The following is a 23,451-nucleotide window of genomic DNA, read 5'->3' as shown; positions in this document are numbered from 1 at the left end:
GGTCCTCAGAACCGATGCCCCGGCCCCTCCCGTCACATCCCCTCACCACACCGGTCCACAGAACCGATGCCCCGGCCTCTCCCGTGACATCACTGCCGGCCGGTCCACAGAACCCATGCCCCGGCCTCTCCCGTGACATCACCACACTGGTCCACAGAACCGATGTCCCGGCCTCTCCCGTGACATCACCGCCGGCCAGTCCACAGCACCGATGTCCCGGCCTCTCCCGTGACATCACCGCCGGCCAGTCCACAGCACCGATGTCCCGGCCTCTCCCGTGACATCACTGCCGGCCGGTCCACAGAACCCATGCCCCGGCCTCTCCCGTGACATCACCACACCGGTCCACAGAACCGATGCCCCAGCCTCTCCCGTGACATCACCGCCGGCCAGTCCACAGAACCGATGTCCCGGCCTCTCCTGTCTCTCTTAGCGTTAGCCCAGCTGACTCCTTTCCTCTGTGAACCTCTGTCAGGATAGCTGCACTGGCTTCAAACAGTCCTGGGGAATTCATCTGGAGATCACAACTCAGAAACCACAGGCGCGGAGTGAAGACAGCATTCGGACTGCTTCTGGGGTTAGAGCGCGGCTTGGCCTGTAGCCCATCACTTTTTATATGACCAAAGTAGAAGAAATGTGGGAAAACGCTGTATTCGGCCATCTTCGTCTATTATTTCCTGATCTCTTAGGAAACGTGGAAAAGTCTAGATTACAGCTATGAAAGATGCATTTAACTTGGTCATCTAACTGAAAACATCAATTCTGACCTGAAAGCAGGAAGGTCCCAGAGCACAGGCTGACTTGAGTACAAATACTACAGAAAACACCTATGGTCTCAGAATGCTTCCTCCTGTGACCGATGGGTTTCACTTCCTTTATTAAGGGGTAAACAACAGGTTTGGACATTCATACACCTCAGCGTTCAGGATGTCCATCTAGAAAGAAGTCAGTCCCAGGAGTGCAATCGGTGTGAGTCTTGTTCACCAGCAAAGCCTCCAGCCTGGGACTCGACTCATCACCACAGCACTCTCAAAACCTTCTCTGCCATTGCGACGTCGGGCCACGTCCTAGTGACTCTGGAAACACGCCTGTACAGACACCGGCTCCAACCACCATGAGTTCCCTAGTTAAGGACTCTCCTCCTCCTGCATAAGAAGTGTCTAAGTAGACATGGAAACAAGGACACAAGACTAAACAATGCAGCCAGGCACAGTGCGCACGCCTTTACCTCCAGCACTCGGCACTCAGGAGGCAGACACGAGCAGACCTCTCTGGGTTCGAAGCCAGCCCGGTCTACACAGCAAGTTCCAAGTGAGTCAAGACTATGAGATCTGGGCTCAAAAGAAAAAAAAAAAAAATTAAACATAAGATGTGGATGATGGCTCTGCCCCCACAGAGACCAGTCCACTTTACAGATGGTACCCAGAGGTCAGAGGACCAGGGTTCCTCCCCACAGAGACCAGTCCACTTTACAGATGGTACCCAGAGGTCAGAGGACCAGGGTTCCTCCCCACAGAGACCAGTCCACTTTACAGATGGTACCCAGAGGTCAGAGGACCAGGGTTCCTCCCCACAGAGACCAGTCCACCTTATGGATGGTATCTGCGTGGTTAGATGCTATCTCCTATGTCCACATCCCTGCCAGTAATAGGAAAGAAGGATTTCGTGGGAATGAAATACGCGCTGCGGTGCTACAAACAAGCATTCTACAATGAAGAAAGTAGAGGAACGGTAAGCGAAGGCCAAAGAGCAGACTCCCATCCAAACACCCTGCTTCAGCAATGCTTCCATAAAAACTGTTGGCCTTCAAGGCCGACAATTAACTCAGCCATCTTTTTATAACAGGCAAATGATTCCCACATCAACTCACCTTCTCCAGTGTTATTTCAGGAAGACCCTTATTTTCCATTCAGTGCAACTGTGCGGTCCAGGTACCCCAAAAAAAGCATTTTTATTCTTCAAAAGATACACTTTACAGGATCAATGGGAAGAAAGTAAGCGGGTTACAACTTCTCAACACGTTTTCCACTGTTGGAGGCTGATCCCCTCTAGCTTCAAGACCCAATTACACAGGCAATTTTATTTTAAGCATGTATTTTCATTTAAAAAATCCAAAGCTGAGTAATTTAGAAAAGAATTCTAATATATTTATTCTTTGATTATACATTAAAAAGGCCTTAAATCTGTTTACTTCACATCTAACACCTCTACAAAGAAGAGTGATTCCTGACAGTCGCTGGTCACCTGCACATTGGGCAGAAGGAAAGGTTTGTCCTCTGACTGCAGCGTCACTACACTGCTCCAACGGCCTCAGCTCGACTGCAAGCATCTGGTAACGCAAATTCTATGAAGCTTTTGTCTGTTGCCACGAAGGTGGAAGGATTTTCTCTATGAGTCACGTGGCCCTGTCTGCAATCAGAAAAGGCCCTTCAGCTCAGTTTTCAATGTGTGTTTAGAAAACAATTACATGTTGAGTTCATTTTCCCCTTGGCCTATTTTTCCTTTTCTGTTTTTTTTTTGTTTTTTTTTTTTCCTGAGATAGGGTTGCCCAGTAGTCTTGCTGTGTAGACCAGGCTAGCCTGGATCTTAGAGATCCACCTGCCTCTGCCTCCTGAGTGCCGGGATCAAAGATGTGTGCCACCAAGCTCATGCCTTCCTTCTTGGTCACCAGAATCAATTCTCTGTGCTGATTCTCCTTGATTTCTAGTTTCCTAGGCAGTTCTTTAAAAAAAAAAATCACAGAAGATATTGAAAACTTGTGAAAAGAAACAAGTTAAAGTTAACAAACACCAAACCTACAGTGGAATTATTTTGCTCAGAGAAAATAAAACCACCAAAGAGTCAAGTGGCTGACGTGGAAATCTGGGTTGAGATAGAGCTGAAAACATCTTCCTCCAGATAGCAGTGTGAGGCAGGTGCTGCTGTTTCTAATACTCCACTGTTCCTGTTTTCTCTGGGAGGTCGTGAGGATGGCTGGAAACACGGAGGTGTAAAAGCACAACACCAGTGAGACAGCAGGACCCCCAGGTGTGCACACCTGGCGTAAGAGAACCCTCCTGTGCTCTGCTTAGGATGAAATTTTGTTCACATGGGCTGGAGAGATGAAACCTCGGTTAGGAGTGTGTACTGCTCTCCAAGAAAACCAGAGTTCCATTCCCAGCACCCAGGTCAGGCACCTCACAACCATCTGTAAGTCCAGATCCAGGGGACTTGATGCCACTGGCCTCTGCAGACACCTGCACTCACATGCACAAACCCACAGACACACAGGTGTGCATAGTTTAAAAAAAAAATCTGTTCATGAATCACCTTTTATTCTCTTACCAAAACAGTGTAAAATTTTCTACAAATAAAATAGAAATTTAAAACTGTCTTTGAAATAACTTTCAGATATGTGATCTATGTAAGTCTGCAGAAGATATATAAGAAATATCCAAATACTCCAGCAAACAGTGTGTGCAAAATCTGATTCTAGTCTGAGCTATGGCTGCATCTCAGAGTTGAAGGGCTGAAGATGAATTTGTGTTTTGCTTATGGCCAGACTCTAAGCTTTGCTCTAATGGGAGAGACCAAAACCAGCCCAGCGGTGTGTGGCTCTCGTTGTCATTTCCAGTTGCAGCCCTGTCTCTCCCTATCAGATAGATTCCTTTCTTCAAACAGAAGGCATTTCAGCAGTCCAACAGAAGCCACAAAACACGTCTGGCCTTTCCTAGTGACACAGAGCGCCATGAGCAGGTCAGTCCTGCCCCGGCTTCAGAGGATCTCAATGTTTCGAAACACTCCCAGACGATGTCCTCCTCAGAATGACTAAGCCCAAGGCAGTTCACGTTATTGTATCCTGCGCTAGACAGCAAACCCAAAGGCAGGAGGCACACTTCTTTTCAAACTGTGGGCTTCTTACAGTCTACGTGGGGCATTAGATCCCAAACAAGTAATAAAATAGCAAAGATCTGTATAGCGCTAAGGGCCAGCCGGTGCTCTAACGCACAGAGCGCAAGCTCAGCACTGGGCTAAGCCGAAGTTCTGCTGCTGCTGCTGCTGCTGCTGCTGCTGCTGCTGCTGTTACTCCTACTCTGCCATGACACAAAGGAGGGGACCGGAGGCTCTAAGAACAGGGAATCCCTGAAGAGATGAAATGCTCAGGTGGAAAGCCACACTGCCATCAGCCTGGGCACCGGGTGGGGGTGTGCAGGAACCCAGTGTGCCCTGCACACCCAGCTAGGGCAGTGACTACAGAGAGAAAAGTTGGGATTCCAGACACGGCACAAGCAAGATGGATGCCTACTGCAGGTAGAGGAGTCACAAAGAACAGCATTTCCGTGTCCTCCGACTGTCTTCTGCCCCTCCAATTTCATTATTAATATGCTACATGGCAAAGGACATCGACCATCATTGGTAGGAAATGCACATCAGAAGAAATGATCCCTATCAGTGTGGGAAAGGGAGGCCTGCAGGACGCGACACCACAATCTGAAGCGTCTTCTTCCATTCCAGCAGCTACTCCATGTGTTCCTGCCCCCAGATCCTTCCAGAGTTCCCGGTCCTTGCCCTCTCTACCACTGCTCTCCTGGATTCAAGCATCAAGATCTGGAATCTGATCCCTGACTGGCTCATCCTTTTGGGCCAGCCTGTTCTTCGGTACACACTTCAGGCACGCAACTGCAGGTGCACAACTGTAAGTACGCAACTGTAGGTACGCGACTGCAGGTACACAACTGCAGACACTAGCGAGGCTCCAGCGACCTCCTCAGACTGGGCCCCAATGACCCCCACCCCATCGGATGGCCAACGGACATGTCATCTGCAGGTCCTCACTAGTGAACTCCAGGGAAGGACTTTCGCAAGCAGCATGCACGGCACAGTGTCCGCACCCGCACTGTGTCACACCATAGGATGTATGCACAGCACTGCCTCTACCAGAAGCCCCTGTTCATGGTCTTCCTTTCCCCTGCTTAATAGGCAGCTTTCTAACTGAGGGAAATGTCCCTGTGGGTGGGTACCCACTAGATAAAAGAGATGCATTTTATGAGAATTTGCCCCAAGCCAGGCTCCCCATTGAGGTCTGTGGCTTTGTTCTCAAATGGCTGAGGTCAGAGTCCGACCTCAGATAAGTAGGAAATACAGGAACAGATCCCTGGAGACTGTAAACTGGTATTTTAAAAAACAACCGGTTCCCTCACCACTTGGTGAGAGCAAGGCCTGGCCACATTACAAGCCCATGTTTTCCTATTTTGTGGCAATGCTGTTAAACACAATAAAAAACAGTCTATCACTGAACACTTCCCCAAGGACAAAACCTGAGCACCCGCCACTCCTCAGCTGACTCACAACCCAGTGAGTGAGACACACCACGGAAGCAAGAGCCCAGTGGCAAACATCCTCGTGGCAAAGGCAGCAGCTGTCATAGTAGGATCGTGTTTTACTAAATTACACATTACCGAAGACAATGTCAAATTATTCAATCTTATAAAACCCAGATCAAGCACGGTCAGTGTCAAGACTACAACTGTTTCAGGTCTGAATGCATCAACAAACAATCCTTTACAGATCATCAGTGACACATCCTGGGCTGGCTGACTTGGAGGGAGACTTGGCCAGGAGTTGAGCTGCCTGAACTGACCTACAGGTTAAAATGACTGTAAACAGCATGACAAAGACTGTATCACAGAAATAAATGTTTGCGGGAGACGCCCCACGTGCAGTCACGTGGCCCCACTGGAGCGCTCCTTCCTTTGTTTTGCAGGGCATTTCTTCTTTAATATGGCAAATATATTTAAATTGTAGAACTGTTTTAAAATTAAAAAGCAGGAAAAAACTAAACTATTAAAATATTTCAAGTTCCTTTGTTGGATCTTATCCAAACTTTAATTTACAATCCTTTTTCTTTAGTTACATTTACAAAGTTAATTATATTCCTCGTGATATGGTCATTTATCAGCCCGGGTTATAATTACTTCCACACAGAACCATGTAGTAAGTACTAGAATTGAGAAATTCTATTTTCTGTTCTTATCACAAAGCAGAAAATAATTGTTTACATTAAACATTATACAGTATTTTTCATTCTTTGAATATTTCATACATTCAGATAATGAATCTGGGTCATTTTCACCTTTTATACACTTTGTCAATCCCTCTTCTTTCCAACAAGCCCCTTAAAACATTTTAGATTTCTAAGTAATCTATTCATGAATCCTCAATATGTTGAAAATATTTGTAAATGAAGAAACATTGTTTTCTAAACCAAATCCAGAGAGCACAGTTTAACACACTGGGGTTTCTGTCTGGTGTAAGAGATCCAACCCCGCCTTTCCTGCTCCTTCAGACCCATTATGAAGCTGACGGCATACCTTAGAGCTATGCATTCTTGGTTTAAAAGAGTGCCTGTGGGGCTGGAGAGATGGCTCAGTGGTTAAGAGCACTGACTGCTCTTGCAGAGGACCCGGGTTCAATTCCCAGCACCCACATGGCAGCTATGAACCGTCCTTAACTCCAGTTCCAGGGGAATCTGAAGCCCTCTTCTGAGCTCTGCGGCACTGCACGACATGGGTGTGCTCACATACATGCACGCAATACACACATACATATAAAATAAAAATAATAAAATATTTTTTAAAAAAGAACAAAGGTCACCTGTCTCACTGCCACAGTAATTTAGTGGTGATGAATGCTTTAGAGAGCATTTTTCTCAGATTAGGAAAGCACTGCATACCCACGCCTGCCTTCATAACCGGCCTTCCAGCTGCAGAGCTGCATGTTGCCAGGACTAGCCCTCAAGGCTCTCATCTCCCAGCTGTTTACATCACACAGGCGAGGTATTTCTATGTATAAACAGTTAAAGCTATTTTCATTTGAAAAAAAAAATTTATTTTCTTAAAATGCCTATCACTTTTAAAAAATAAAGTACCTAATCATTAAGTTGGGGAATGATACCACCAAATGAAATTAATGTGTTCATTCTAAGTCTATGTTTCAGTGAGGACAGGACTTACGTTTTCACTTAGCCCAGGCTGGCCCTGAATTTGCTGTGTAGCTAAAAATGACCTTGAACTTCTGATCCTCCGGACTCCCGTTCCCGAACTGGTATTAGAGATGTGCACCACCAGGCCTGGCTTTATGTGGTGCTGGGGGGCCAGGACTTGGTGCATGCTAGGCTAAGCACTCTACCAACCGAGTCACAGTCCCAGCCTTTAAGATCTTTATTGGCAATACTGACCATGGTGTACGATGTCTACTGCAAACAGCAGCAAGGTGGTAGAGCTCCAAGCTGACCCTAAGAAGGCTGCAAACACTGCTGCCCCAACAAAGAAACAAGAACCCGGTCCATCTCTCTAGAGGCTGGAACCCTGGAATGTAAAATTCAACGACTCCTAAACACTATCCAACTGATTTGCTACAAAAATGAAGATTAAAATCAAAGAATGACCACTCTTTTTGTTCTCCAAACATCAAACTTTTAAAATTTTTTTGATTTTTTATTATTTATGTGTATGAATGTACTGCCTGTACATGTTAAGTGTACCTGCATCATACAGTGCCCGCGGAGGCCAAAAGGGTGCTGGATCTCCTAGAACGGGAGTGACAGGCAGTTCTTAGCCTCCATTGGGTGGGTACTGGGAATCAAACCCAGGTCCTCCACAAGAGCAGCCAGTGCTCTTAACTACTGAGCCATCTCTCTACAAGTCTAACACACACCATCGAGTTCTAAACAACAGTGCACAAACACAAAGGAGTGGGGCTGGGGTGAAGCTCAGTGGCAGAGCACCTGCTTACCACACACAATGCCCCAGCCTAATCCCTGGCACCGTGAGAGCAGTGATCCCTTCTGCTTTTCACATTTTCCTAAGGCAGATTGAGAACTCTAAGCCCCTGTGAGTGACTCCTGATCCCACAGGGCACCCTCCAGAAAGGCACAGCTAATGCCACAGCAGACAATCTCCTTAATGGCACTTAGCAGGGAGAGGACACACGGAATACAACATGCTGATGGTACAGCATCTGGATCACCAGAACTTGCCTCCGAAAAACTCACATTCTGTATCTGTCAGTAAAACAGGTGCCCCACTGGGCTTAGGAACGGGAACATGAGTGGGTGAGGTCAAGCCACCAAGCCACCAATAGTCCCCAGATCTGTGTGGCGTCTGACCTGGCACAGAGGAAAAGAAAAAAGCAGCCGAATGTCAGACCCACCGGGAACAAGCTCATCAGTAGGAGCGGAGGTAAATCCGGAGGAGAACACCCACAGCTGAACAAGACTGAGCACTGCAACGAGGGCCAAGCACCAGTCTGGGCCCAGTGGGGTCTAAGTCCTTTCCAGATAAAAGCCCTAACCAGAAACCATGCTGGAAACAGAGTCCACACCAAGGAAACAGCAGGGGAAGAGGGTCAAGGCAGAAGCTTCCAGGCCAGGCCAAGCTGGGCGGGCTTTCCCTGATACAGCTGCCTCTGGGTCGCCTGCTCCTGCAGGCAACCCCAGCAAGTCCACTGGATCACACCAAGCTAGACTTGGGTGCAACTGTGTTCGACCATCGATGTCCTACCTGGGGTGAACAGACCTTTTTATGTCTCCCCAGGAAAAGTCATGCAATGTTCCTCCACTGACAAAGTTTCAGAGAGCTAATTTCATTCCCACAAAACGTTAGTGTGTGAAAGTGGGTGGAAAATGAGGCCCCGACCAGGAGCACAGAACAGCAGACGTCAGGCGCTAAACACTTAAACTGAGCTAGAAGAACACACGTCCCAACCAGGAAAACTCAGAAATAATGCACTGAAAAAGAATGCAAGACCAAGGAGCCTAAGCTGAGAGTGTCTCAGAGAAACAGAACAAAAAGAGAGACGCTTTAGACCAAGAAGAAAGTAAAGAGCCAAAATCAAGTCCGTAAAGCCGATTCGGGGAAACGGGCTTTCCAACAGAGATCACAGAAGAGAAGGTAAGAGAACAGGACAGAGATGTTCCCAGTTTAACGAAAACCTCAGGAAACATACAAGGAACTGAAACTCCAGCTATTAAAAGGGCAGATGATGAGCCTGGTTAATTAACCCAGATGAACCAAATCAGTATGTATGCTAATCAACGTGCTGCCCGGAAGGAACACAACCCTGGAAAACACTTAGATACACAGGAGACGTGGGCAGGGATGTTTCATAATGGAAGACACTTCAATCCTATGGAGAGAAGGGTAAAGCTTTATGAGCCCCAGGGAATGCCCTCCAGACATTCTCAAGCTAATCACACACACACACACACACACACACACACACACACAGGTGTGTCCTTCCCCTGCTAAGGTAAACAATAAAGCTGTTGGGCAGAACAGCAGGCACTTTCCAGCGCCAGGCTGAAGCAGCTTTCAGTCATGGACCTGGGCTTACTGCATGTGCTTTTCGATGCCTGGGACATGGAGCCAGTCAGCTGAGTTGGAGGAAGGCAGGGTGAGAAGTGACCCTGCTGGTGGTCTGCTTCCAGACTTAAAGGAGTCAAGTCAGTGAGGCTAATCAGACAAAGAATTAGTGCACATTAATTTTATTTATTTTATGTGTATGATGCTACACCTGCATGTATGTAAGTGCACCCAGGTAGGACCTCTACAGAGGTCAGAAGAGGCCAGAAAAGGGTGTCGGGTCCCCTGGAACTGGAGTTATAGATGACTGTTAGCAGCCATGGGAGTGCTGGGATTCAAACCCAGGTCTTCTGCTGGAGGAGTCAGTATTCTTAACCACTGAGCCATCTTTCCAGCCCCAGTGCAAACTAATTTTAAAGGGTCAGTAAGTCTATGAAAAGTGCCACTTTCCAGTGTACAACCCAGACACAACAACTACCCTAATGACACTGCTCTTGGTATACAAATAATGCCATCAGTTTAGCCTTACAATAATGCTGTTTGAAATTAGCCCACGGACTAGAACAGAGGACCCAGCTGAAGTCCAGGCTCTTGTAGTCACTCGATTTTTGACAAAGGGGCCAAAAATACACACTGGAGAAAATACAGCATCTTCAACAAAGTATACTTGACAGGCATTCAAAAACAGTAACAGAGGACACGAAGTCGAAGGGTGGTAAGGCGGTGGGAAGTCTGAATGTGGACAAAATACACTGCATGAAATTCTCAGTAAATCCATAAAATAGTAATTCAATCATACAGTAAGATTTGTAGTAAGAAAGCAAATGTGTGGACATATTTAATGACTCTCCTTTGTAAGAAGACAGGTTTCCTAGTAACTGAAATGTATTCACTCTGCATCTAATCCAAAGAAAGTATAAAGCTCAGAAGGGTAGCTGAGACCACGGAGAAACGAAATCCTTCCTCTCCTTGTTCTCCTCAGCAGACACTGGTGATGCTAAGAAGCAGGTGAACAGCGGGGCGATGCCAGCCTGGATTTCCTACAGATTTTTAGCATAACCACTCAGGTAAAAAATCTATAGTTTGGGGTGCCTGTGTAGGACTGGTTAATCCCCCCATACAGCCCAGATGACTAAGCAGGGTCCAGGGTTATCAAGCCACCGATTTGATACACCTTCCACCAAAGGCCACAAAATAACATGACCACAGTGGAGTCAGGCCAAGAGCCCAAGGGCCCCACACCTGGACGCTCAAAAAATGGAAGGAATTAGGAGCAATCCCTACTCATATTGAAGGTTACTATGATCTGCAAATCAGTAACAGAAGACAGGTGGCATGCTAACGCCACAGTAATCCATTTAGTTAAGTAAATCTAAGGTCCTCTCAAACAGTTCATTTTCCCACAACGGCGTGGATGTGGGTTTTATAATTATTTCTGCAAATTCTCAAGCAGAAAACAATCGAGCTCCTGAACCAGGAAGTGCTTTGGGAGAAAACTGGACGGGGAAGAATCAAAACAGCATAAAACGGCGCATGTGTGAAAACACATGCTGAAACCCATCACTGTAAACTGTGACAAAAATGAAAGGGAAGCAACAGCAGCACCAAGCAGGCGTGGGCTTTCAGAAGCTCACACTGAGCGGCATGAGCAGGCCAGGGCTACGGGGCCGACACCTGGAGATGAAGCCTCAGTAACCGGCCTGTCTGTTATCAAGTTTTAAATACTGTGACAGGTGTCGTCTGAGAAGCTGGCTTCCTCCCCGAGTGCCTGTCAGAGCGCGGGAGCCACATAAAGGAGGCCTGGGGTCCAGGCAGGGCAGAGCAAGATGCCCTCCTCTTCCATCCTGGGAAAACCAGTTTGCAGCAACTCGCACCGTGGACAGGGAGGAAAAGCGAGTTGCCCCACTGTAGCCTGGCTGCTGAAGCATTTGGGATTCCCCACCTATCTACCACCACAAATAACACTGCAGAACTCTCCATAGCGGTTCATGTTTAGAAAGAGTTAGCAAACAGGTTTTACAGACATTCCAAGTTGGAGTTACTTTCTCAGATCAAGCTAAACGTCTGCATCCAATGTCCACCTTAGAATGGTTTCCTTTCAAAGCTGAAAATTCAAAGCTTACTATTCTGAAAGCAGGTGAAAACTCCTTGAATGCTCCTAGTGATAGGCAGGAACCTTGCTTTTCTCTTCTGTATAGTCCATATTTTCCAAATACTTATACACACACACACACACACACACACACACACCCCTTTGGGAAAAGAGCTTCCATGCTCCCTTCATCTGCGTCAGTGCCCTGGCGGTACTCTACACGGTTTGCCTTCTGTCGGGGAGCACTGACCTCCAATCAACACTGTATGGTGCTTGTCATCAGAAATAACAAAAGAAATAGTATTCTGTTTCACTAAGATCCAGACATATTTAGAAAACATACGTGTTAGGCACTCTACTATAAATCTATGGACAGTAATATCCTACCCTATAGAAAATAGGGGACAAAATGATGCCTTTACAATACCCTATACACTGGCAGACTACAAGTTCAAGCAAGAAGTTACTCATGTGCTCACATAGTCACTATCTACTCAGACCCTTGGCTCTCGTGTCTTCTATGCTTCCCTCGACCTGCACAGCCATCCTCACATCCACTGTTCCTACGCTGCTGTTACTCTGGTAGAACCAACTTTGTTCCAGTTTGAAGAAAAGGCCATAACCCACCCAGGAAGAAAAGAGTTAAAGAAGGTTCAATGACGAGCTAGGATTTCCTAAATCCTTGCTGATCCAGGCCTTTATGATTAATACACGTTAATTACTGTTGGAATTCCAGGGTAATACATGGACTTACGTCAGCACAAGCTTGATAAAAACAAAGCACTCACAGATACAGTGGGCCACTTCCCCTCCTTTAAATTACCTGTCTTTTTACTGAGCTTTCTACTTCTGATGATCCCACGGGGGTAAAATTATTTCCCTAAAAAATATCCTACTTCTATCTGAACTCACTTCAGTGAGTGAGTGTGTTTTAACACTGAAGTTGGTGATCTAACATGGCTTCCACAAGAGGTTATAGCACTGAAAATGCCGCTTCTGGCTCATCCCAGACTGAGGTCAGCAGGCCTAGCTTCTCCCCGTTTTCTGTGCTCACTCACATTAACTGGGTAGTTCTGGAAATTACAGTAAATGCTGCGTTAAAAGGTCTGCATTTAAAATGCTGCATTCACGACTTACCTGAAGTTCTCGGTATCTATCTTGAAAAGAAACGGCCTCCTGCTCCCTGTCCATCAGGAAACCCTTTTCTAAGACGCTGTGCTTCTCCATCAAAGATTCCACATCCTAAGGAAAATCGAAACACAAACTCTAACATTCAATGGCATAAAATACCTCCGACGGTTTTTTCTTTCCTTTTATGAGGCGGGGTCTCATTATGTAGCCCCAGCTGGCCTGGACCTCACTATGTTGACCAGGCTGGCCTTGAACTCACAGAAATCCTCCTGTCTCTGCCTCCAAAGTGCTGGGATTAAAGGCCTGAGCCACCATAGTGGCTAAAATATCTCTTTCAATAAACTTAGAAAACATTTGTCAGGGAAAGAATCAAGAAATTGATTGGTTTAAAATTTAGAGTTAAAATCTAGAACACTGTCAAAGAACAAATCTAATTAAGAAAAAAAAATCTATGCTTAACTGTAATTTCAGGACCAATATTAAAATTTTAACTGACATTAAATATTAAAATTTTAACTGACATTGAAATTAATAGCTGGACGAGAGCAGGGGTGGGGGGAGGTGGCTCAGAGGGCAAAATCTTGTTGCATGGGCATGCAGTCCCAAGCTCAAATCCCAGCAGTGAAAAGCCTGAACACGGCCAGGAGCCCCTGTGTCCAGCACAGCAGGGCAGACAGGCCAACCCATGGGCTCACTGCCAGTCAGCTCAGAAGAAACAGAGACGCTCCAGGTCAGTGGGAGACCATGTCTCAGAAAATAAGGAAGACATTATGAAGACTTCCCAACACTGACCAGAGGTGAATACACGGGCATGTACTCTGCACACACATGAACATGTATACACCCATTTGCTGCACACACTAAGTAAATAACTGCAAAAGAGCATCTCAGCCTGTCACAATGAACAAAACCAATCTGTTAAGTCCTCTCTATGAACTGTCTAAGATTAGACAGACAGATAATAGATTACAGACGGCAGAGACACAGAGACAGGCAGACAGATCCAGACAGACAGATACAGGATAGATGGAAGACAGATGACAGAGGACAGGAAGGGAGATAAGTCGATGATAGACAGCCAGGTGGGCGGATGATACAGATGATGAAGAGAGCTTAAAGCACATATCAGTCATTTCCTAGGTCAGCTGTGCATCTTGTCAAACACCAGCAGGTACTTGACTTTCCATGGAGAGAAGTCAACATAAAAAACTTGAAATCCCACACAAGATACAATACTGCCTACTTCCAAATTGAATGAAAATAAATCAAAAAGGAAAGCCTTAGAGGGGCAAGAGACAGCAACAAAGTTCTAAAATCTGTTCACGTCTTACAAGCACGTGCAGCTAGGTGTCCACCAGTGCTCATGGGCCTCTGCCACTACCCAGATCCCAGGAGACTCAAGTCCCATGCAGAGACTGGCATAATACCTATCACCCCACCGCCTCCCACACCGATCCAATTATCTCCTGCTTACCCCTACCACCCAGAACAGCAGAGACAGGACACAGAGTGCTGTGGACCAGGGGAAACATAGTAGGGGCGGTATGTACATGTGTACAACAGAGAATACTTTTTAATCCTCAGTATACTGATTCACGGCTGGTGGAATCAACAGATGCTTTGCGTTCCCTGCTGACTAGAGACATCTTGACAAAGCATCTCCCCGGGTGACCTGGAGCGCCTGATTCAAACGTATGCCCCCAGGAAGATACACTCCTCTTCTGGAGAGGTCTCATCCATTTTGGATTTTAACAAACCACTAGAATACACAGTTCCACGTTCCTGGGCAAACGTCCTCATACCTTTTTAATTCTCTGTTTTTCTTCTTCAGACGCTTTGAGTTTAGTCTCCAGACTTGATATTTTCTGCTGGAGCTGCGTGTTGGAGACATCGGCTCCAGGACCTTCAGACTCATCCACCAGAGCAATCGCCCCACTGCTCATCTCATCAGTCAAATCCAGTGGGAAGAGCGGGATATTCAGATGCGTGTGCATCGACTGCTCAATCTAAGTCACAGTATCAAAACAGACAAGACAGAGCAGGGTTTAGAGTATCCCAATACGAACACACCCAAAGCGCATCAGAAACCACATCTGGAAATCCAAAGTTAGGAAATTACTTCCCCTTTTAAGTAAGTCAACAAAAGACTTTAGACTATTAAAACAGCCCGATCTTTGAAGCATGAATAAAGTCTGCTCTTGCACTGAAGTCTACAGTATTCAGTATTTTTATATTAAAGCACTAGAACTTCTATGTTTGAAAAAGTGCAAGGGATACAGATACATCTGAGAGACTGATTCTTAAATTTGTACATGGACCTGGGATTCATTTATAATTCAACAGCCAATCAGACTTTGACATCTACCAATGATGGTAATCGATCATCAATTTCTAGCAAAATTAACAGATTAAGTTGCACTCAATGCTTCAAAGTGGAGCTCTGGAGTTCTGACTCCCACACAATGATTACTCCAATAAATATCTGAATGAATGCACTGCGATGCCTGTCTTCAACGGACTTAACCCTAAAATTGAAACAGATGCTCCTGAAAACATGTTCATAGTCCCAGAAAACAGAAACAACTATTGTTTTCTTTATAATTACTCCTTTTTTGAGGTTTAATGTTTGGAATGCAATACAAAAGTCATTATTTCTCCTTTTGAAGTTGAAGGCTTCTACAATGAGCTAAGTCCATTTTTTAATGGTGATGGGCAACTGTGCATTGCAGAGTCTAAGCTGGAAACAATACAGTGCCCACTGCCGAGCAAGGGCGAGCTGTGTTCTGCCAGTGGAGTTCCACACCGCAGCTAAATTGTAGTGTGGGAAAAACTGACTCTGGCCAAACTGCCTGGGTTTGAGCCCCAGCTCTGGCTCAGCCGCTTGGCAGCAGTGTTCTTGTAGGCAGGTTCCCGTGTGCCTCCCGTTTCCTTACCTTTCCACAGAGGGCAGGGGGCTTATGTTGTATTGTTATGTGCACGTGGGGGTGGGGGTGCATATGAACGCAGTGCCCACGAGGCCAGAGGTAAGGGATCCCCTAGAACTGGAGTTCCAGGCGGATGTAAACAGCCTATCTCTGGTCCTCTCCAAGAGCACTCAACCACTGAGTCATCTCTCCTGCCCCAGGGGAACTCATCTTCATGGGTTTGGGGCTGCTCTGAGGACTGAGAGGATATTCACAGTGAGGAGTTCCTCAGAAATTCAGACAGTGAAGCTGAATCTACCTTCATCTGTCAGCTCACTGCACATCTAGAGAATGAGTCTGCGAGCCAGCTTTCCTGAGTCTAGTTTCCTCTGAGACCCTAAACATAGCCACAGGCCTAAGACTAAGTCAGTTATAATAAATGAGACATTTAAAGCAAACTTTTTCAACTCAGGCTACATAAATATGGATTTGTGTCACAAAACAGTATTATCCAGTATTTTTTAATTCTAGGACTTGGTCTCCAAATTAGAACATCCATCACAGAAATATTTCTTTTAGAAAACAGCAACCACGAAAGTGTGAATGAAGTCAGGATGGAGCCTTTTCTGTGCATGCACATTTGTCTATGTCTTGTATACGTATCAGAATGTTGGTCACAGCTTCCTATGGAAACATGCCTGTGCTTACCTGGGCTTTGGGGATGGTCTGACTCCCAAGGCCATTGTCTGCATGTGCATCCTCTGCTGATGAAATGATGGCATCGGTGGAGAGGCAGGCAATCGATGGAGGTGAGTGTTCATGGTCCAGGACAAGCTCGGGAGAAGCTGGTGACAGATGGACTCCGGATACTGAGGGACAAGGCACAGAGCAGAGTTAGAAAGAGGAGCAGAAAGAGCGTGGGGAGGAGAAGGAAGAAGGAAGGAAGGGAGGCGAGCAGGAGGCAAAAGCAGCCAGAATGAAAATCAAGGTGCTGGGGCTCTAATCTGAAGTCTAAAATAAATCTGAACTCCACAGGACGTTTCCAAGCATAACCCAGGCAAACAAACAAGGTAATAATGTCTTAGTGTGCCTGTACTAGCCCGCTGCCATAAGATGTCCATTTCCAATCAGACACGACACATTCACGCACGCATTCAGAACAACTGAATTTCCGTTCTGAAAAGAACACTGGCCTGGTGCGCTCAGGAGCACTGTACAGGCAGGAAACACAGGAGACATGGTGCCCCATGGATCAGTGGCCCCTGGATCCAGCGGGGAAGTCAACTAACCAAACAACTAACTAAACAAGTTAGAACTACTGTAAAATGCAGCATCCAATTATCTTTGTAGCAAGTTCATAATAAAAACGGGGGGTTCATGTTAAGGCCAATTTGCATTAACACGACTCCTACAAAAAAATAATGCTGGAAGACAGTTTGTTAGGAAACTAATTGCACAGCTATCATTAGACTGAGACCAAGGATCACGTTAAAAGGTTATGGAAGCAAACCAACTGGAAAGTATAAAAAAGACAAAAATACAAATGAGGAAAAAAAAACTACATATTCATATTACTTTACTTTTTAAAATACTTTCAAAAATTCCAATGAATGTGTGATGCTCTTTGAAATGTAACATGTTATCTTTTGTGGTAACTCATTTACACGTCTTTCTGTTCTGAGAAGTGGAGTCATTCTCAGCAGGATCATTCACACTCTGCCATCTAACTGCAGTGACCTTTATTCCACATTGGCATCAGTGGGTCTCTGAGTGACGTCCTACCAAACTCGGAAGGCAGCTCACAATGGAGATAGCATGCTCCCCTGAAGAAATAAAGGCCATTAAGAATTAATGTTTTCTGATTGCTGCTTTATGGTATTGCATAATTATCTTATATAAACTTTTATTATATCTAACAATATTGTGCTTTTTAACAATATGTTCAACATTAGATAACTGCGATAATCTAGCTTCACAAATAGGTGTTTCTTTTTTCTCAATTCAAATAGAACAAAGTAGAATTTTAATTCAAGTTTGGACTTCATACATAGTTTTAAGAATTTTGTTTGTCTAAATCTTCACTGTATATGGTTAAACTGGATTCTCTAAAATGTTAAAACGTTTCAACTTCTAATTCTGAACTGTATCTGATAATAAAAATATTATTAATGAAATTTTAAAGGCATGAAAATAAGAGCTGTGTGACAGGGAAGAATTTGGCTGTGACAGATCTCAGGTTCAGAGCAGTGTAAGATCATCACGCACAGAGCGATGTGAGCCACCTGCCTATCAGGGCGCCTCTAAACATGGACAGAGCTCCCAGAAAAGGCCGACAGCACCTAGCACAGGATGCCTAGTGGCTATCAGCTCAGCTACTATTTTAGATATCAGATCTTACTGGACAACTTTTACAAAGGAACTACAAGTCGTGGGCTTTATGCCTGCCTACTTTAACATCATGTTTACAGTCACAATTTACAAGATGTTCTGCTGTGCTGGGAGAAATTCTCATAGCACTGAATATTCAAGAGCATCGCATCAGGGACAAGGAGGAAGTAGGTAGACTTCCTGAGGGGTGAAGAGAAGGGAGAGAAAGGGGGAAGGAGACAGGAGGCTACAGGAGGAGACCGAGGAAGGGGGACCCCAAATCTGGGCTTCACACAGCAGCGGCTCCCCACACTTCCTTCGTAGCCAAGCTTCCTCAACAGTTTGAAGCCTTCTTTCTCCTCCGTTCCCCTCCAGGCCAGTCTCCACACCTGCTGCTTCTGGCACTACTTGTACTGTATGGCTAAATCCAACCACCTCTCCCAGCACACACATGCTGCCCTTGAGGTTCCGAAGGTGGGGGCTGGGTATTTGTTATGGCCTCTCCCTTTTCTCCCAGCACTATGCCTGCTTCCCATTTCCTTCTGAGACTCTCCATTAACTGTGGTCTCGCTGCCTCCCACTCCTTCATCCATCTCATTGGGCCTGTGTGTGGTATTCTGGATAACCACTTTCAAAACCCATTATTAATCCCCCATCTCCTACAAGGTCATAACACCCAAATTCCCATCTCAGTACAAACTGCTGTCTGCCTCTAGCTCCCTGAGTTCATCTTATCACAAGGATCCATTCAGATGTCCAACAGGGACATTAGTGTTAACTACCATTTCATGCAGCCCAGCTCTGCTTCATGTTCCTGCTCTGTTAACAGTACACAACCAGAAACGAGCTGCCCAAGCCAGTCCTAGCCTGGTTCAGTCACACTGTGCTGTAACACGCCCCAGTTCCACCTGTTCTGTACCTGTGACCTCACAATGTCACTGCCTAGACACAGGTCACAGGCTTGGAAGCCAGACCAGGCTTTGAGATGACAGCTATAGCAAGCTCTTCGCTGAGGGAGGGAGCAGAGCGTGGTGAGCACAGCGGGGACTGGAGGCCACTGGTGTTATCTTCCGGCAACACTGAACTCCAGCTTTTCCAGATCACACCCACTTTGCTCTCCACCTGATCACCATGCAATTCTAACTACCTGCCAACTGTTAACAGTTCCATGGGATCCAACGCCCTCTTCTGACCTCCGTGGGCATTGCACAACACACGTGCACTTACTTGCGGTCATAACACTCATACATATAAAATTAAAAATAACAATAAAATATTTTTAAAATAGAAATGACAGGGGTCTGGAGAGATGGGTCAGCAGTTAAGAGCACTGGCTGTTCTTGCAGAGGACCCAGGTTTGATTCCAGCACCCACATGGCAGCTAACAACTGTCCAGGGGATCCGACAGCCTCTTCGTCTTCCGCGGGCATTGCAAGACATGGGTGCACTCACATAGATGCAGGCAAAACACACATACACATAAAATTAAATAAAATAATAAAAAATAAAAAAGAAATGACAAAATATTGCATACCATAGTCTATGCTAAATACAAAGCCAACAATTAGGACATTTAAATCAATTCAAACTAATTAATTACTTTCCCTGGTCAAATAAAAACTGAAGAAATGACCGGAAAAAAAAATTAGAGCAGACGAAGGAAACTAATAAAAATAATAGATATTGAAGACAATAAAGGGCCGATCTCATTCTGGATTCAGAAGTTCAGCAGAGTAGTAACTAACCTGGTAAAATGGGATTAAAGACATACGCCACCACACCTGGCAAGTAAATAATTTTTAAATTTTACCAAAACAGAAATTGCCTGTAGAAACATAGTTTGTAGAAGTAGATTTGCTTAGTACTTTAAAACAGATCTCTGAAAACCAATTTCTTTGAGGGAAAAAAAATTAACCTAATAGGTAATAACCCCACAAAGAAGCACAAGGTTCAAATAGTCTCAAGGGTGTCCATCCAAGATAAAACTAAAGAACCCAAATATTCTAAAACTAAAATTTAAGAAAGCCTCACTAACATTAATAGAGCATTCATACCGACCTGTAAAGACAGTTTAAAAGGGTCATTGAGATGGCCCAGGGACTACAGGTCCTGCTGCACCGCCTGACAGCCTGAGTTCAAGCCCCAGGACCCAAACAGTGAAGGGAAAGAACTGACGCCCGCAAGTTGTCCTCTGAACTCCGCACGTGTGCTGTGGAAATGCACATCCACACACACACAAATCAACATAACTTAAAAGACAGTTAAAAAAAAACCACAAAGTTTTAGATGAAGGTGTTTATAAAGAATGAAGTAAAAACTGTCAATGAAATGTTAGTAAACCCAACCTAAAACCACATTAAGAAGATGAGCTCCAATGAATAGGTAGGTTTTGTTCCAGGAAGGAATGCTGACTCACTACTGGTAAATCCCTCCGTATGAGGCACACTTGAAGAAATACGAGATGATTCTACCAATACTCTGAAACTGCCTTTGATAACACTGAAAACCCATTTCTAGTTAAAAGCACGGGGGGGGGGGCAGCTACATAACAGTAAGACATAAAAACAAAACAGAATAAAACATACCAATCTTAGCACTAAATCATTTGATTTCATGGGAAGTTGGTAAGGGTTTCTGCTCTGAATGCATAAGGCAGGGACGCCTCTGCTCCTGTGCTTCCACCTCAGGAAGGCCTGGGTCAAGAAAGAGCAACAGGGCAGCACAGGATGGGAATGGACACTCCTCGGGTTCCTACCCTGGACTGCCATCAAGTCAAGTCAGACAAAAGCACAGGATGAAGGGGCAGTGAGTGTCGACCTGAAAGACCCTTTGCACACAAAGGATTAGTGGTCACCCCTCTGCCATGTGCCAGCACTTTTCTGCACACAGACTGTAGGTGGCCCAGAATGCCATGAATGCAAGCCAACACAAAAACGCAGCGTTCTTAACACTTAATTAGGGCTTTAAATACATACACCTTCACTGCACAGTTTCTAACCATCAACTTTGCAGATGGCAGTATGTCACAATGCCGGCTGGACATCCTCTGAGAACTCAGTCACAAAGAACTATTTTTCAGTGCAACAGGATAAAATAAATTCAGCAAGAAACGTGAGGAAAACTAACACAGTTCTGAAAGGAAAATGTAGGCGGAGGCCAAGGCAGCCAGCCCTGTCACTACACTGTAAGGACTCACGCCCTGTGGACCCTGCCCCATCCTTGTAAAGGACTCAGTTTGCAGATCTCACTCTCTGTAAAGGACTCACACCCTGTGGAAAAAGGTAAAAAAGTTAACACAGGAAGACAATAAAAAAGAAAGTTGTGAAAACGTACTCTAAGATCACATTAAAGTACAATGACATTTCAACAAACAACAGTGTCACTTGGTGCAACACAATCAGACCATTGCAGAGCTCCCAGAGACTCATCTACACATCAAAGAACTATCAGACACACAGCAGTTAAATCACTGAGGTCACAGAGATGGGATTTTCAGCTTTTTAGGAAAGAAGACTGCATCCTGCACAAGAATAAACTAATACAAATAAAGGAGGAAAGGGGCTGGAAAGGGGCTCTGCATGCAAGAGCGCTTGCAGCTTGTAGGGGACCTGGGCTCAGCCCCCAGCCCTCAGGAGAGGCTGCCCACAACCTCCGTTACCTCCAGCTCCAGGGGATCCAGTGACCTCTTCTGGCCTCCTCAGCCACCTGCACTCATGTGACAACCCCCACACCCAGACACACACAACCCAACACTCATAATCATTTTTAGAAATCTTTTAAAAACAAAATATACCAATATCCTAATCACAGTATAAGGTGGGGAGGCCCAAATGCAGGATACTCTGTTACTTTGGGACTTAGCATTCTCAGTGTACGCCGCCAGAGTACAGAGAAGGTAACCTGACTATACACACCCTGAGAAGGAAAAGAACAGAGAGTGAGGGAAGAAAGGAAGAACACTGGGAAACGCTGAGCCCTGGGGCGGCCGAGGTGGGAGCTGCACTCACTCATTCCCTACAGCTGACTCTTCATACGGGAGAGTCACTGGCAGAACGCCGGCCTGGAAAGGCAGCTAGGAAAATGGGACGCAGCAAAATAACCCACAGACTATGAAAGCAAACATCTTAAAAGATGGGGAGAAACGCCTGCCTCAGAAGTTAATTGTGTGTCCTCAGAAAGAAGTCTGCAAAGTTAGAGTGACCAACTTGGGGTTGTGCACAGACTATGATGTAGTCACTAAAAAGGCGTCCCTGGAGCCTTTGAATGCTAGCGTCACCACGCCTTTAATCCCAGCACTCAGAAGGCAGAAGCAGGTGGATCTCTGTGAGTTCAAGGCCAGCCTCATCTACAAAGCAAATTCCAGATCCTGCCGAAGAAAAGAGAGACCAGGGGATGGGGGGAGAGGGGGAGGAAAAGAAAAAAGAGAAATATAAATGTATTATGTATTACGGACTGGAGAGGTGGCTCAGTGGTTAAAAGCACTGGCTGCTCTTGCAGAGGAACTAAGCTCAATTCCCAGCACCCACAAGGCAGCTGACAACCATCTGTAATTCCAGTTCCAGGGGATCTAATGCCATCTTCTGACCTCCCCGGGCATTGCATGACATGGGTGCACTTACATACATACAGACAATACAATCAAACACACAAAAATAAAAATTAGAAATAAAATTTTTTTTTTAATTTTTTAAAAAGGCAACTCTACCCTGCCAGGTGTGGTGGTCCACACCGTTGCTCCCAGCACTCGGGGAGGCAGAGGCAGGTGGATCTCTGTGAGTTCGAGGCCAGCCTGGTCTATATAGGGAGTTCCCGGCCAGCTGGGACTACAGGAAGACCCTGTCTCTGAACAAAGGCATTGCTGCAGGGCTCTGCTGGGAACACACAGTTGCAAGAGAAGGTGAAATGGGACCTGTTTACTGCTTTTTTCCATAATCCACTCAATAGAAGAGGCCAACCCAAGCAAGGACAGGAGAGCAGAGCTCAAGAGGAGCAGAAAAATACTAATTTTTAAAGGCCAGTTAACAAAATTTCCAGATGGACTGAATGGTTTGGACTGGGGAAGTGGATGAGAAACAGACCGGCCAAGAATGACTCCAGGGCTAGGGAAGGGGCTCGCTCACAAGGTGCCTGGCCTGTACAAGGCCCTGGCCTGGACCACCAGTAATGAAAAGAGATGATGCCAATATTTTGCTCAAGTGAATAGAAAGAGGAAGCAGCCAGCAGTGTTAAGTGGCCAGATGAGATGAGAGGGATAAAAGGAAGGTGATGAGGGCTTCAGTCTTTAATTATGCCGAGCGGAGCACAATGTTGTGTTGGTTTGCTTCTTGGGTTTTTGTTTGTTCGTTGTTGTTTTGAGACAGGGTCTCACTTTTTACCCTGGATGGCCTAGAACTCTCTATATAGACCAAACCAGCCTTGAACTCAGAGAGAGCTCCCTGTGTATGCCCCCAAAGGTGTGGGCCATCACACCCCACCCAACACAATCCTAAAGCTTCTCCAGATCAATGTGAATGAGATTCGCTGAGAAGGGACGGGGAAGAACTAAGCATGAACAGCAGAGATTCTCTTTAGAACAATCAAAAGGCCGCTCTGTTCTGCAGGCAAGTCGCATGGTTCA

The 23,451-nt window shown here is 45.7% G+C and overlaps 1 protein-coding gene across 7 annotated transcripts in view; it reads right to left on the bottom strand.

Annotated features, from left to right (window-relative positions):
* Positions 1-23,451, bottom strand: part of Ccdc91 (coiled-coil domain containing 91) — a 210,600-nt gene that overhangs the window by 122,880 nt on the left and 64,269 nt on the right. For 6 of the 7 annotated variants that reach the window (XM_029570285.1, XM_008846905.3, XM_008846909.3 and 3 more), the window contains 3 exons: positions 16,176-16,336; positions 14,367-14,570; positions 12,571-12,675 (listed from right to left, as the gene is read on the bottom strand). In XM_029570285.1, the coding sequence (XP_029426145.1) occupies positions 12,571-12,675; positions 14,367-14,570; positions 16,176-16,336 (470 nt within the window). Of the gene's footprint in view, positions 1-12,570; positions 12,676-14,366; positions 14,571-16,175; positions 16,337-17,204; positions 17,239-23,451 lie in introns of those variants that run through there. The other variant, XM_008846908.3, reaches the window with a different exon arrangement.

The sequence above is a fragment of the Nannospalax galili genome, unplaced genomic scaffold, assembly GCF_000622305.1.
Source record: "Nannospalax galili isolate Female #2095 unplaced genomic scaffold, S.galili_v1.0 scaffold763, whole genome shotgun sequence".
In the NCBI taxonomy this organism is placed as follows: domain Eukaryota; kingdom Metazoa; phylum Chordata; class Mammalia; order Rodentia; family Spalacidae; genus Nannospalax; species Nannospalax galili.
Note: the sequence above shows the minus strand (reverse complement) of the source record. Positions and strands in the feature narration are given on the sequence as shown.